Below are 15,765 nucleotides of genomic sequence, written 5' to 3' on the forward strand. Positions count from 1 at the left end.
AGGGGATGGTCATGCCGCAATCCCTTCTCCTCCATTCTCCTCTCGGGATCTTGGGCACGCATGCACACGCACCCGGTGTGAGTTTTAAGCCACCGGGTCCGGGACGTGAACCGTGGTCGACTACATGGGAGTCCAGTGATATAGCCATTACGCTAACTGCTGGTTCCCCCAATGCCCAAAATCTTGAGAGGGATTGTGGCATGCCCATCCCTCCAGGGGGGGATTTCACGCTTTCCTTCTTTCTGTCTCTGCACCCTATGACAAAAACCTAAAAACAAAAACAAAAGCAAAAATAAATGGTTGCTGAATAAATAACCCACATTCAGGAGAGATTTTATTGAAATAAGCTCGGATTTATTTTAGATTATTTTTGTCATAGGGTCCACACGTTTTTCACCAGAGACAGAGAAAGGGAAAGTGAGAAATCACTTGCAGTCATGCCACAATCCTCCTTCATTCTCCTCTCATGATTTTGGGCACACATGCACAAGTGGCCGGCATATTTTTGAAGCCACAGAGTCCTGGACTCAAACTGCAGAGTCTGCTATGTGGGATTCAGCACCTTAACCACCTTGTCAGCTGTTGGCCCAGTCCAGATTTTTTTTTTTTTTTTTGAGAGATTTTCACTGTAGGGCGCGTGCGCTCGCCAGACAGAGAGAGACATAGAGACAGAAAGCGAGAAATCACCCCCCAGGGGGGATGGTCACGCCGCAATCCCTTCTCCTCCATTCTCCTCTCGGGATCTTGGGCACGCACGCACACGCGCCCGGCGTGAGTTTTAAGCCACCGGGTCCGGGACATGAACCGCGGTCGACTACGTGGGAGTCCAGCGACATAGCCATTACGCTAACTGCTGGTTCCCAAGTCCAGATTTTTTTTAGGATTATTTATTTCAACCATGAGAGAGACAGAGAGAGAGCACCCCCAACAGGAGTTTGGCACTGTAATCTTCCCTCCACATTCAGCTAACCTCAGACCGTGGTCAAACACATCCCTACTGGGACCGGAAGTTAGCGTAATGGTTATGTCGCTGGACTCCCATGTAGTTGACCGCAGTTCGAGTCCCAGACCCGGTGGCTTAAACTCACACTGGGTGCATGTGCGTGCATGCCCAAGATCCCAAGAGAAGAATGGAGGAGAAAGGATTGCAGCGTGGCCATCCCCTCTGGGGGGTGATTTCTTGCTTTCTGTCTCTCTGCCTCTCTCTCTCTTTCTGGTGATGGCACGCGCCCTATAGCAAAAAACCTCTCCAAAAAAAGAAAAGAAAAAAAAAATCACTACTGTACTCAGGGAGGTCTGTGGACTTAAACCAGGAATCTTTCACTATGGGATTGCCTCACAAAATATGTGTCTTACAGCTATACCACTGCCTGGCCCCAGTTCAGTTTGTTTTTATTAGAAACAAACCTCGTTTCAAATATATTCCCCTTAGATGGAATAGAAAACACAGACAATCTTGGGGGCCAGCAGATGGCATAGCAGTTATGTTGTTGGACTCCCACATGGCCAACCACAGTTTGAGTCTCAGACCTGGTGGCTTACTTCCTCACTTTCCCTCTCTTTAATTAAATTTAAAAAATAATGAATTGTAAATGATGATTTACATGCCTGTAAAATCCCCCTGGGGCGATTTCTCACTTTTCCTCTTTTTCTCTCTCTCTTGGGAATGCATGTGCCTGTAGCAAAAATCTTAATAATAATAAAAGGAAGAAGATTCTGACAGAAGCTACAACATGGATAAATTCTGAGGGCATTATGCTAAGTGAAATAAGGCCAGTTACAAAAAGTCAGATACTACATTCAAAATCACACATACAGAAAATGGAATGGTGATTGACAGGAGCTGGAGGGAGGAAGAAATCTTCCCTCTTTTCTGCTCAATAAACTACTTAGACTGTACTTCATGTTGTCATAAGCCAAATAAGATGGGAAAGAAAAACACAAGAGACACAATTAAAACAAACAAAAACTAAAGCCTGTAACTTTTTTTTTTAATGAATAATGAATGACAATTGTCCCTTTGTGTCTCCATAATCTCACAATAAACCTCCTGAGGCAGACAGGTTATGTTTCATAAAATTCTGGGCAGTTTCAACGCTAAGAAGTCTTGCCATGGAGCTCAGCAAATTATCTGCTGATAACAGGCTAAGATCAAAACTAGTTCTGGAAGTAACAAATGACTTAGTTTTCAGAGTAAACCAGTCCTCCCTTTTTACACCAAGCCCCTTCGTTAGGTCTCAAAAATGTAAGGGGAACTAGCAGTTAGCGTAATGGCTATGTCGCTGGATTCCCACGTAGTCGACCGCGGTTCGTGTCCCGGACCCGGTGGCTTAAAACTCACGCCGGCACGTGTGCGTGCGTGCCCAAGATCCCGAGAGGAGAATGGAGGAGAAGGGATTGCAGCGTGACCATCCCCCCGGGGGGTGATTTCTCGCTTTCTGTCTCTATGTCTCTCTCTGCCTGTCTGGCGAGCGCACGCGCCCTACAGTGAAAATCTCTCCAAAAAAAAAAAAAATGTAAGCAGAGAAGTAAAAACGGAGTCGGTGTGTTTTATACAGATTTAATCATTCCCAGCATCTATAGACTATGATAAACTAACTTTGCATCCGAACGGGGTGTGCCCAGATTGTGACAAGCGAAACCACGTTTACACAGATTCTGCAGACTGCACGCGGGTGCAGGAATGATTCTGCAGATTGCATGCAGGTGCAGGAACCTCCCGCTGCCGCTTCGGGCCAGAGTTCACCCAGCTGGGAACCAATAAAGATGAGCGTGTTCTGGGGGGAGGGGGGGTCCTAGTCAGTCAGGGGCTGTTGGACATGCCTGTAAAATAAGCTTCCTGTAAACACCCTTAAATTTTCTAATTTTCTTCTTCTCCTCAGTACTTACTTAGTCCTCTGGGGGGTGATTTCTTGCTTTCTGTCTCTCTGCCTCTCTCTCTTTCTGGTGATGGCACGCGCCCTATAGCAAAAAACCTCTCCAAAAAAAGAAAAGAAAAAAAAAATCACTACTGTACTCAGGGAGGTCTGTGGACTTAAACCAGGAATCTTTCACTATGGGATTGCCTCACAAAATATGTGTCTTACAGCTATACCACTGCCTGGCCCCAGTTCAGTTTGTTTTTATTAGAAACAAACCTCGTTTCAAATATATTCCCCTTAGATGGAATAGAAAACACAGACAATCTTGGGGGCCAGCAGATGGCATAGCAGTTATGTTGTTGGACTCCCACATGGCCAACCACAGTTTGAGTCTCAGACCTGGTGGCTTACTTCCTCACTTTCCCTCTCTTTAATTAAATTTAAAAAATAATGAATTGTAAATGATGATTTACATGCCTGTAAAATCCCCCTGGGGCGATTTCTCACTTTTCCTCTTTTTCTCTCTCTCTTGGGAATGCATGTGCCTGTAGCAAAAATCTTAATAATAATAAAAGGAAGAAGATTCTGACAGAAGCTACAACATGGATAAATTCTGAGGGCATTATGCTAAGTGAAATAAGGCCAGTTACAAAAAGTCAGATACTACATTCAAAATCACACATACAGAAAATGGAATGGTGATTGACAGGAGCTGGAGGGAGGAAGAAATCTTCCCTCTTTTCTGCTCAATAAACTACTTAGACTGTACTTCATGTTGTCATAAGCCAAATAAGATGGGAAAGAAAAACACAAGAGACACAATTAAAACAAACAAAAACTAAAGCCTGTAACTTTTTTTTTTAATGAATAATGAATGACAATTGTCCCTTTGTGTCTCCATAATCTCACAATAAACCTCCTGAGGCAGACAGGTTATGTTTCATAAAATTCTGGGCAGTTTCAACGCTAAGAAGTCTTGCCATGGAGCTCAGCAAATTATCTGCTGATAACAGGCTAAGATCAAAACTAGTTCTGGAAGTAACAAATGACTTAGTTTTCAGAGTAAACCAGTCCTCCCTTTTTACACCAAGCCCCTTCGTTAGGTCTCAAAAATGTAAGGGGAACTAGCAGTTAGCGTAATGGCTATGTCGCTGGATTCCCACGTAGTCGACCGCGGTTCGTGTCCCGGACCCGGTGGCTTAAAACTCACGCCGGCACGTGTGCGTGCGTGCCCAAGATCCCGAGAGGAGAATGGAGGAGAAGGGATTGCAGCGTGACTATCCCCCCGGGGGGTGATTTCTCGCTTTCTGTCTCTATGTCTCTCTCTGCCTGTCTGGCGAGCGCACGCGCCCTACAGTGAAAATCTCTCCAAAAAAAAAAAAAAAAAATGTAAGCAGAGAAGTAAAAACGGAGTCGGTGTGTTTTATACAGATTTAATCATTCCCAGCATCTATAGACTATGATAAACTAACTTTGCATCCGAACGGGGTGTGCCCAGATTGTGACAAGCGAAACCACGTTTACACAGATTCTGCAGACTGCACGCGGGTGCAGGAATGATTCTGCAGATTGCATGCAGGTGCAGGAACCTCCCGCTGCCGCTTCGGGCCAGAGTTCACCCAGCTGGGAACCAATAAAGATGAGCGTGTTCTGGGGGGAGGGGGGTCCTAGTCAGTCAGGGGCTGTTGGACATGCCTGTAAAATAAGCTTCCTGTAAACACCCTTAAATTTTCTAATTTTCTTCTTCTCCTCAGTACTTACTTAGTCCTCTTCCGTTTAGTATTTCTGTCTTGAGGAGAACAGAGCAGACTAGACAGGGCGGGGAGCTTTTCGGGTGCAATTGGCCTGGCGATCGCGGCGGGCAGCCCGTAGGAGGTCCCCGGCTCACGTGTAGCTGGCCGCGGAGGCTCTATCCTGAGAAGCAGAAGCGATGAAGCCCAGACCTGCGGCGTATGTGGATAATAAGCTCAAGCAGCGAGTCATCCAGGTGTGTATTCTACACCACCAGCCTCGCAGTGGTTTCCGATCACCGTGCCAGGGCGCCGCTACCCCATGTTTGGGCGGCTCCAAGTCTAGCTCGACTAGGCTCCTGCCCGCGTCCGGTTTCGGGCGTGTGTCTGTTGACAGCTCCGCTCCTTCAGTGGTGCAGGGCCTTCCCTCCGCAGCACCGGGCGGGGTCTCGAAGGAGCTCGGGTCGGTGGATCCGGCGGTTGGGTAGGCCTGACCGGGTCTGGTCGATTCTGGAGAGTGGACTTTGCACCTTCTTGTCTTGTGAAGATAGGACAGAAACGTACTCCAAATGCCCTCTGGGGCGGGTGTGTGTGTGTGTGTGTGTGTGTGTGTGTGTGTGTGTGTGTATGTGAGAGAGAGAGAGAGAGAGAGATAAAGACTATATTAATTTCCGTCCTCAGGGAACTTATAGTAAAATAGCGTGGGTCCAATACTACAATAGAAATGTTACCCTCAGTTTTCTTGTTTTCATGTCTATCCGTACAAAGCAGTATGTGAGAAATGCCTTGGAATGAATGAAATAGTCAGCAAGCATTCTTGAACTGGAGGGAGAGACTTTTCATCATATTGGAGTTTATGAGCGATCCCCTTTGTTTTTATTTTACCTAAGGGGCTACTATACAGTATCCCTCTTGGGTTCGTTTTTTCCGTTAAACTCTTAACTGTCGGAAGTGCCCAAGACTCTGTCCTCTTAACCTCTACTTCCTTCTTGTTACTATCGCATTCCACTGTTATCTGTCCATATTTCTCAGTCTAATGCCTTCATACTATCTGTATATCCGTAGTCCTACATTTTTAGCTCCAATCCATATTTTTTCTTGAAATTTGGTCTGATAAAGCCACGTGGCTAGTCAGTATCTTCCTTGAATGTCAGCTGTCTTCATCTTCACTTGTCCAAACTGAACTTTTCACTTTTTCCCTTTAAACTTGTCTTTAGTTAGTGTTGTGTATCTTAGTAAACAATACTACCATCCATCCAATTATTGAAACCAAAAACCTGATCATTGTGATTTCTTTCTTTCTCTTCTGCATCCAATCTATCAACAGTCTAATTGGCTTTACCTTCAAAATATATTCCAAACTCAAGTGTTTCTTACCGGCTCTGCCTTTAACTATCCTAGTCCAAGCCACCATCACTTTTTTTTATGAAGTGTTTTTTTGCTATAGAGTGTATGGAATCTTGGCCACAGAGACAAAGAGAAAGTCAGAAATCACCCCAGGGTGGGGTTGGGGAGGCATGGCTACACCTCAGTCCCTTCTCCATTCTCCTCTCCAGATTTTGGGTATACACACACACACACTCCTGGAATGAGTTTCAAGCCACCAGGTCCGGAACTCGAACTGCAGTTGGCCATGTGGAGAGTCTAGCATCTTAACCACTATGCTGCCTGCCGGCCCCCATCGTTTTTTGTTTTTAAAAATTTATCTAATTTAAGGAGTTATTTTATTTAACTTTATTTGTCTGTTTATTTATTTATTTATTTTAATTTGACCAGAGAGGGATAGAGTGTGTGTGTGAGAGAGAGAGAGAGCGAGCAAGAGAGCAAAGAGAAGGTGAGAAAGCAAGCCACCATGTTCAGGACTCAAACTGTGGTTAGTCATGAAGGAGTCCACCTTTTTTTTTTTCCCAAGTATCACAGTGTTTATTGATAGATACAAGTATATAAAATCAGGACATGAACATGACTTGATAAATTAAGTAGACTTAATTTCAATACTGTAATAAGAGGGACCAATTCAAATACTCACCATTTGTTTCACACCCACAAGGAGTCCAGCACCTTAATCACCACACCACCTGCTGCCCCCCCCAAACTACCACTTTTTTTAAAAGAATTATTTAATTAATTTTTAGTTGACCAGAGAGAGGCAGAGAAAGATGGAGAGGGAAGTGAGAAAGGAAACCACCAGGTCTGAGACTAACCATAGTCAGCCATGTGGGAGTCCAACACCCTAACTACCATACCACCTGCTGGACCCTACAATAATATTTTTGTTAGACTGTTGTAATAACCTACAAACTGAACTCTTTGGTTCTATTTTTTACCTAAAGACTGTACTCCAGAGAGTAGCCAGAGAGATCCTTTTAAAAGAAAAATATAACTTGATAGAGTCCTGCTCAAAATCTTTCAGTGGACTCTCAAGATTTCTGCAGTAAAACCAGATCTAAGAAGCCTTACATATTCTTATCTCTGCTTACTTTTTTGTCCTAATTTCCTTTTTTTTTTTTGAAAAGGCAAGCATGCTCACCAGAGAGAAACAGGGAGAAGGGAGATGGTTAACCCCAGCTCTCATGGAGAATAGACATGTTATAGTCCCTTCCAGGATTGTGTGCCTGGTGGGTACTGCACAACTTCACAGTTCTTGGAATCATATTGACAACTGCCATTCTCATGTCATGTCCCACATAGTTTTTGCATGGTACTTGCCTTTTATCACAGCAACCTCTGAATCCAGTTTTACAGAGATACATCATCAGAAGATTATTCAGTGTTGAAACTAAATTGCCTTACCCTAACAGTTCCTGCAGTGACTGACAGATATAGAATATTCCTGTGTTCCTAAATTTAAAATATCCCGTGGTGGAGCCAGCAGGTAGCTTGGTGGTTGAGTCACTGGACTCCCACATGCAGTTCAGGTCCCAGACCTGGTGGTCTGCTTTCTCATTTTTCCTCTTACTCTCTCTGGTGAGGGCATGTGCTCTATAGCAAATTAAAATCATCATAATAATATTCAGTCATTGGGACAGCCATGACATGTTTTTCCATGTTTTTCTATGTAAAAATACATGTGACTTTCTAACTCTCCAATAATAGTAATAAATAAAATTAAATAATTGTTTTTTAAAAAAATCCCATAGTGCCCTGTGAGTTTACTGAGTGTTCTGGAGTGTTTGGGAATGTAGGATATAGTAACCTCTCACCCACTACCTTATAATTCTAGTTACTGTGGTTATTACTGTTTTATCACTGTGATTAATAATGTTAATTAATTCTCTATTCCAAACTTGACAATTATTTGGTAATGTTTATTTATGTTTCTAGTAGGTTTTATTAATGTAAAGTTTACATTGAACTATAATGTTTATAATACCTTGTTTATTGATTAAAATCACTGAGTTTGAAATATTGAGTGTTTTCTGTTTGTTACATTTTCTGTTTTAGTACCTCACAAGTAACAGATGTGGCAAATATGTGGACATTGGAGCCTTAGCATCTGATTTGCAAAGAATGTACAGGTAAAAATACATAGTCTCCAGACCCTTGCTCTTACTTTAAAAAATTACCATAGACCAGTGGGTGGCATGGTGATAATGGCACTAGATTCCCAATGGTCGACCACGATTTGAGTCCGAGCCCCAGCAGTTTGAAAATCACACTAGGTGTGTAAGGTTGAATCCCAAGAGCAGAATGGAGGAGAAGGGAATGCACATGGACATCACCCTGGGGGATGTTTTATGTTCCCTCTTTCTGTCCCTGCCTCTCTCCAGTGAGTGTACATGTCCTATGGCTAAGACCTTAAAAAAAATTACATTTATAGTTTGCCATTTAAGATTTCCATCCTGCTTAAATTTCCAATAGATATCAATAGCTATTGGCATTAGTTTACCAGTCCATAAACTTGGAAATCAATTCAGTTACACAAGTGTTTACCAAACACATAAGAAATGAGCTGTCCTTTTTATTAGGAGAAATAGTTACTACTTACCTTTTAATATCTCACAGACTAATCAGGAGATTTAGACGATAGTATATTATTTCCTTTCATGCCTCACTAAAAAATTAAAACTATCAGGCATAATCTTCCTATTCTTTATTTGTAAATGTATTATTCATTCAGTCTTCCTACTGAAGATTAAATTCTTGTGCCTCTAAACCCAGCTCTTCTGCTATCTTGCTTCATTAATTATCTGTGCTTTGTATGTTTCAATATCTTTATTTTCTTTTCCTTCGTAGTCTTTTTATTAGTTTGCTAGCACTGCCATAACAGTGTACACAGAATAGTGGCTTAAATAACAGAAACTTACTGTCTCAAGTTCTGGGAGGCTAGAAGTCCAAAATCAAGGTATCAGTAGGACTGGTTTTTTCCAAGGTCTGTCTTCTTAGCTTGTAGATGGCTGTCTTCTTTTTGTCTTCTCGTGGTCTTTTCTTTATACATGCTTGTCCTAACTTCTTCTTTTTTTTTTTTAAAGAATTATTTTATTCAACTTTATTACTTTATTTATTTATTTAAATTTGACTGGAGAGGGACAGCGAGAGAGAGAAAGCAAGCCTACCAGGTCCAGGACTCGAACCATGGTCGGCCATGTGGGAATCCAGCACCCTTAACCACCATGCCACCTGTCAGCCCCCCAACCTCTTCTTATAAGGATACCATAGTATATTAGAACCCATCTATATGAGAGCCAGTGGGTGGCCTAATGGCTAAGGGACTAGACTCCCATGTGGTCGACCATGGTTTGAGTCCTGGACCTGGCGGTTTGAAACATGCTGGGTGTGTGTGTGCGTGTGTGCCCAAAATCCCGAGAGGAGAACAGAGGAGAAGAGATTGTGTTGTGGCTATCCCCCCGGAGGGTGATTTCCCACTCTATCTCTCTCCCTCTCTCTCTCTGTCTCTCTGGTGAGCGCTTGTGCCCTAAAGCAATTCTTATAGCTTTATCCAAATACAAAAACATTCTGAGATGCTGGAGGTTAGGACTTTGCCATATGAATTTGGGAGAGACAGTTCAGACCATTCATTGCACTCTATCTTTTAGCTCCCCCAAATATATGTCCTTGCAGGCAGATATACTCATTTCATTCTGATACTCCAAAAACCCATCAGCATAACTCCTTTTTTTTTTTTTTAGGGGTGAGCATGCACATGCTCCAAATCCTGATAAGATGGAAAAATGGAGTAAAATGATTGGGCTTGACCATTCCCCATTGGGGAGGGTATGTTCTCTCTCTGACAAGCACATAAACCCTCTGGTAAATGAATATATATATTTTTTAATTCAAAAAATAGTGCATGCTTTCACCTAACTAAATACTAATATCTCCATTCATATGGAAAGTGGGGAAAATGTTTTAAAGAATAAATTAAATAATACATGCAGGGTGTTTCTTATTTTATAAGAATTATTTATTTAATTTTATTTATTTATTATTTAATTTGCTATAGGGCACACATGGTCACGAGGGAGAGACACAGACGGAGAGATAGAGAGAAAGCACAAAAGCAAGTCATCAGGTCCAGGACTTGAACTGGAGTTGGCCACATGGGAGTCCAGCACCTTAACCACCATACCACCTGCTAGCCCCTCAGCATCAACTCTTTTTTTTTTTAATTATTTTATTTAACTTTATTTATTATTATTATCATGAGTTTTGCCAGAGAAAGACCGAGAGAGAGAGAGAGAGAGAGAGAGAGCAAGCTGCCAGGTCCAGGACTCAAACCATGGTCAGCCATGTGGGAATTCTAGCACCTTAACCACCACACCACTTGCTGGCCCCAGCATCAACTCTTAAGTACAAAATCTCCTGTAAATATTATCTAAGCCAGGTAGACTCAAAGTATAATTCATCCTGAGGTAAAATTTTTCTCCATCTATGAACCTTTGTTTCTTTTTTGTTTGTTTTTAAAGAATTATTAATTTATTATTATTATTATTATTTTTAAATTTACCATAGGGCACATGCACTCACCAGTGAGAGAGAAAGTGAGAAAGCAAGCTGCCAGGTCCAGGATTCAAACCGCAATTGGCCATGCGGGAGTCCAGCACCCTAACTATCACACCACCTGCTGGCCCCCATCTATGAACATTTGAAACCAGATGAGTTATCTGCTTTCAGGGTGTAGTGCTGGGAAAGCTTAGAATAAGACATTCTCATTCCAAAGCAGAGCAGTTGGAAAGAAGAAGAGGCTCCTTGGTTCCTAGCATGTCTAAAACCTATCAAGGCAAATTCCATTAGATATTAAGCCTTGAGAATAGTCCAGATAATTCTCCTTGGCTTGATTCTTTGTCCTGTGAGCAGTAGGTGGTAATCCTATCCTCTGGAATCTAGAAGGAAGTAGCCTAACCCCTGGAACTGTGCCCCCTACGCCGTGGTGGGAGTGGTAGTCCTGCTAACTTCCAAACCTTTGGGGTCATCCTTCCCTTTTCTTGAAGGATATCACATGTTTGCAAATGGATGGTACCATTGGTCCTATTCTTTAGAATCTCCAGTTCAACAGCTATTCTCAACATACTGAGAATTTTGAGATGATGTGTCCATAACTTCTTTCTTCCTTTCTTTTCCTTCCTCCCTTCCATTTGTTAGAGGACATGTGCATTCACTTGGGAGGAAGAGAGAAGCATCCTTTCATGGAGACTGGTCACTTTTTAGTCCCCTCTCCTCCATCTCTGCTTTTGGGATTTTGGTCACCCATGCACATGCACCCAGGGTGTTTTTCAGGCTGGGACTCAAACCATGTGGTCGGCCATGTGAGATCCAGCCACCTTAACCACCACTCCACTGGCTGGCCCTTCACATGATTCTGTCAAAAAAAAAAAAAAAAAAAAAGATCTTTGAACATAGAGAGAGGTAAAATAATGGTGGCAAAATGTTTAATCATTGAAAGTATAAAAAGAATATATGGTGTTCATTATTTTATTTCTTTCAGGTTTTTTAGTAGATTTGAAATTTCAAAGTAAAAACATACAAAGAATAAAAGGAATAAAATTCAGTAAAATCACAGTAGTGAAAATATAAAGTCAGAAGTTGAAGATAGGTTTATGGCCAGTGTGAACACAATGACATAATTAAATATGCATACAAATGTGTGTGATCCATTTAAGTTGCACTTAATGGAAAAATATTGGTGGAAACCATTATAGTAAACTTCTTGTTATTTTTTTCAGTATAGACTATGGTCGAAGAAAAAGAAATGCATTTAGGATACAGGTGGAAAAAGGTGAGTCTTTCAGTGTTAGAGCTGAAATATTGATAAAATTATAGAAAAAACTACTTTAGCTCATGGTATTTTGGTATTTTGTTTTGTTTTGTTTTAGTATTCAACATAATTAGTAGTGAGAAAGAATTTAAGAATCTAACAGAACTAGAAGATGAGCATCTGGCCAAAAGGGCAAGGCAAGGTGAAGAGGATAATGAGTACGTATTACAAAATGGAATTTTTAACCCTGAATTGTGAACCTAATCATGTTAGCAATCCTGCTTATAAAACTTCCTGTGGTTCTTCCTTGCCAGCCAGGTCCTCCATAGTACTCAACTTTCCAGACCTTTACTGCAGCCGTATTTCTCAACTCACTAGTCCCCACAGAGGTCAAATTCTTGAACTTAACTTTTGTATGAGTGCTTTTCTAAAGCTAGAATATTCCTTTCCCTTTCACAAACTCCTACTTGGTATTTAAGTCAGTTAATTAGGGTCCAGCAGATGGTGTAATGGTTATGTTGCTGGACTCACATGTAGGTGACTGCAGTTCAAGTCCCAGACCCTGCAGCTTAAGGCTCACACCGGGCGTGTGTGTGTGCCCAAGGTCCTAACAAGAGAATGAAGGAGGAGGGATTATGGTATGCACATCCCCCTGGGGGTGATTTCTCACTTTCTGTCTCTCTGTCTTTTTTTTGAGCGATTTTTGCTATAGGGCATGTGTACCATGGGAGAGACAGAAATAGGGAAAATCTCAAAAAAAAAAAAAAAAAAAGTCAATGAATTAAAATGTTAACTCCATTGATAGACCTTCTTAGATTTCGGTTTCTTTGCCCCCTAGTAATATATTTATTGTAATCCTTAATCAAGTCATAGGACATTGAAACTGTTTATTTGTTTGCATTATCAACCAACCTATTTGGTTATCTTTGTTTTTCTCTGTCCTGTGTATGACTAAATATATGAAATGGTGCCAGTTAATTTTATTGTTTTAAGAAATGCTATCCTGGAGCCAGCAGGTGAAGTGGTGCTAGACTCCCACATGGCTGACTGTGGTTTAAGTCCTGGACCTGACTGCTTGCTTTCTCACTTTTCCTTTCTCTCTTTGCCTCTCTCTGGTCTAATTCAAAAATAAAAAACGACACATTAAATAAATAAATAATTTGTTTAAAATAAATAAATTAAACAAATGGTATCCTGGGGTCAATCCTGTAGTCTAATGGTTAAGGGAATGACATCTCACATGGCCAGCCACTGCTCAAATTCCAGTTCCAGTGGTTTGAAAAACACTGAGTGCCTCTTCGTACTTGCCCAGAATCCCAACTGGCTGGGAAATGGAAGAGAAGGGATTGTAGCATGATCATGGCCCGTTAGAGGGTGTTTTCTTCCTCCTATCTTTCTGTCTCTCTCTGATATGCACACATGCCCTCTGGGAGTTTTTAAAATCAAAATACTGGGGCCAGCAGGTGACTAGTGGTTAAAGCACTAGACTCCCATGTGACCTACTGCAGATAGAGTCCCAGACCCTACAACTTGAAACTCAGCGCTGGGCGCATGTGCATGTGTGCCCAAAATCTCAAGAGGAGAATGGAGGAGAAAGTATTATGGCATGGCCACCCCTGCAGGTGATTTCTTGCTTGCGCTCTCGCGCTCGCTCGCTCTCTCTCGGGCAAGTCCATGCGCTATGTAGCAAAAATCTCTTTTAAAAAAGGAAAGGCGATTGAAGGCTTTTTTGTTGTTGTTTCCTGTAAGACATATGGGCTTGCCAGAGAAAGATGAGAGAAAAAGTGAGAAATTATCTCCCAGGGGAGATGGCTATACCGCAGTCTCTTCTCTTCCATTCTCCTCTTGGGACTTTGGGCACATACACACGGACCAGGCATGATTTTAAAGCTGGTGGGCTGGGATTTGAATGGCTCAGTCAGTAATGTAGGATCCAGTCTCCTTAACCTCCATGACATCTGCTAGCCCTTGAAGGCTTTTTTGGGGGGGAGAGGGGGTACCAAGATTTTTGCTATAGGGAATGTGCACTCGGAGGAGAGACACAGAGAGAGAGAGACAGAAGGCGAGAAATTACCCCACAGAGATGGGATGGCCACACTGCAATCCCTTCTCCATTATCTTCTCATGATTTTGGACATGCATGCATATGCACTTGGCTTGAGTTTTAAAGCTGCTGGTCCTGAAGGCTTTTTTTTTGAGGGATTTTTGCTTTAGGGCGCGTGCACTCACCAGAGAGATAGGGAGACAGAAAGTGAGAAATCACCCCCCCAGGAAGGATGCAATCCCTTCTCCTCCATTCTCCTGTCGGGATTTTGGGCTTTATGCACACGTACCTGGCATGAGTTTCAATTGCCAAATTCTGGGACTTGAATCACAGTCGACTACATGGGAGTCCAGCAATGTAACCATTGTGTCTTCTGCTGGTCCTAGCTTTCTTTTAAAGAAAATAATTATTTAATTTTATTCATCGTCATTATTATTTTTTTAAAGAATTATTTTATTTAACTTTATTTATATTTTAATTTGACCAGAGAGGGACAGTGAGAGAGAGGGAAAGTGAGAAAACAAGCTGCCAGGTTCAAGACTCATACTGCAATCAGCCATATGGGAGTCCAGCGCCCTTAACCTCTGTGCCACCTGCTGGTCCCCATCATTATTATTTTTTAAATTTGACCAGAGAGAGACAGAAGGGAGGAAAAGTAAGAAAGAAACAGGTGCCTACCACTGCACCTGGCTTGTTTATTTATTGTTTAACACATTATTTACGTAACTTATTTTCTATATACTTTATGGAGGTATAATCGACATACAGAAGCTGTACAATTTTAGAGTGTACATTTTACTCATTAAATCATCATCATAAGCGAGATGTTGAACATTTTCATCATTCCCAAAAGTTTTCTTGTGCCCCTTCCTAATTCATTTCTCACTCCACCCTCATTTCTAAGGAGCCATTGATTTGCTTTCTGTCATTATATGTTAGATTGCATTTTCTAGAATTTTATACAGAGTCGTTCAGTATTTTATTGTTTTTTCATTTCCAGAGGGCACAGCTACTTGCGCTGTATGCACGCAAAAGAGAGAATGGGAGCACCCCACAAAGGGGCATGGTTACACAACAGTTCTTTCTCCATCTCTCCACCCCATCAGAGTTTTTTTATTTATTTTTTATTATTTAAAAAAAATATTTATTATTATTATTTTTTAAATTTCATTTGACTGGAGAGAGACATGGAGAGAGGGAGAGGGAAAGTGAGAAATCAAGCTTCCAGATCGAGGACTTGAACCGTGGTCAGCCATTGGGGAGTCCAGTGCCTCAATGACTTGTGACCTGCTGGCCCCATTATTGCATTATTGTTATTTTTTAGTTTGACCAAAGAAAGAGAGAGAGAGAAAGAAAGTGAGAAAGCAGGCCTCTAGGTCTGGGACTTGAACCACGGTCAGCCATATGGGAGTCCAGTGCCTTCACCACCATGCCACCTGCTGGCCCTCCTTCATGATCTTGAACGCGCACATGCGCACGCACATGCCTGTCGCATTTGTGTTGTTTATCGTACTAGGGCCAGGACTCAGACTATGGTTGCCATGTGAGATCCATCTCTCAATGCGCAGCCCTTAACCACTTTGCTAAGCTGGTCCCTGTATGTGCTTTTTTGTTTCTTTTTTTAAGAATTATTTTATTTTGGGACTAGCAGTTGGCGTAATGGCTATGTCGCTGGACTCCCATGTAGTTGACTGTTCCATGCCACCTGTTGGCCCATCCTGTATATGCTTTTAAATTTGTTTTTTCTTTTGGCATGGTGATCTCAAGATGTATCAGTGTTGCTGTGTGTGTGTTTAATGGTGAGTATGTATGGACAGTTGGGTTATTTCTAGTTTTTGACTATTAATGCGTGAAGCTACTTTGACATTTATGTCCAAATATTTGTATGGACAGTGTTTTTTTTTTTTTTTTTTTTTTTTTTGTTTTTTCTATATG

The 15,765-nt window shown here is 41.8% G+C and overlaps 1 protein-coding gene and 1 long non-coding RNA gene across 5 annotated transcripts in view; one reads left to right on the forward strand and one right to left on the reverse strand.

The window, feature by feature from the left end:
• The window catches only part of LOC106735811 (uncharacterized), a 6,338-nt gene extending 1,682 nt beyond the window's left edge, over nucleotides 1-4,656 (reverse strand). Inside the window, exon 1 of the long non-coding RNA XR_001371029.2 lies at nucleotides 4,623-4,656. This is a non-coding gene — a long non-coding RNA (uncharacterized LOC106735811). The remainder of the gene's footprint in view (nucleotides 1-4,622) is intronic.
• The window catches only part of NVL (nuclear VCP like), a 133,538-nt gene that overhangs the window by 4,348 nt on the left and 113,425 nt on the right, over nucleotides 1-15,765 (forward strand). Inside the window, exons 1-4 of one of the 4 annotated variants that reach the window (XR_003550843.1) lie at nucleotides 4,284-4,848; nucleotides 8,036-8,109; nucleotides 11,755-11,807; nucleotides 11,905-12,004. Coding sequence is in view for 3 of the 4 variants with exons in the window: in XM_014591116.2 (XP_014446602.1) it covers nucleotides 4,792-4,848; nucleotides 8,036-8,109; nucleotides 11,755-11,807; nucleotides 11,905-12,004 (284 nt within the window). In the remaining variant the exon portion in view is untranslated. Of the gene's footprint in view, nucleotides 1-4,283; nucleotides 4,849-8,035; nucleotides 8,110-11,754; nucleotides 11,808-11,904; nucleotides 12,005-15,765 lie in introns of those variants that run through there. The other 3 variants (XM_014591116.2, XM_006157272.3, XM_027775238.1) reach the window with 3 other exon arrangements.

Source organism: Tupaia chinensis, unplaced genomic scaffold, assembly GCF_000334495.1.
Source record: "Tupaia chinensis unplaced genomic scaffold, TupChi_1.0 Scaffold000532_1, whole genome shotgun sequence".
NCBI classification, from domain to species: Eukaryota; Metazoa; Chordata; class Mammalia; order Scandentia; family Tupaiidae; genus Tupaia; species Tupaia belangeri.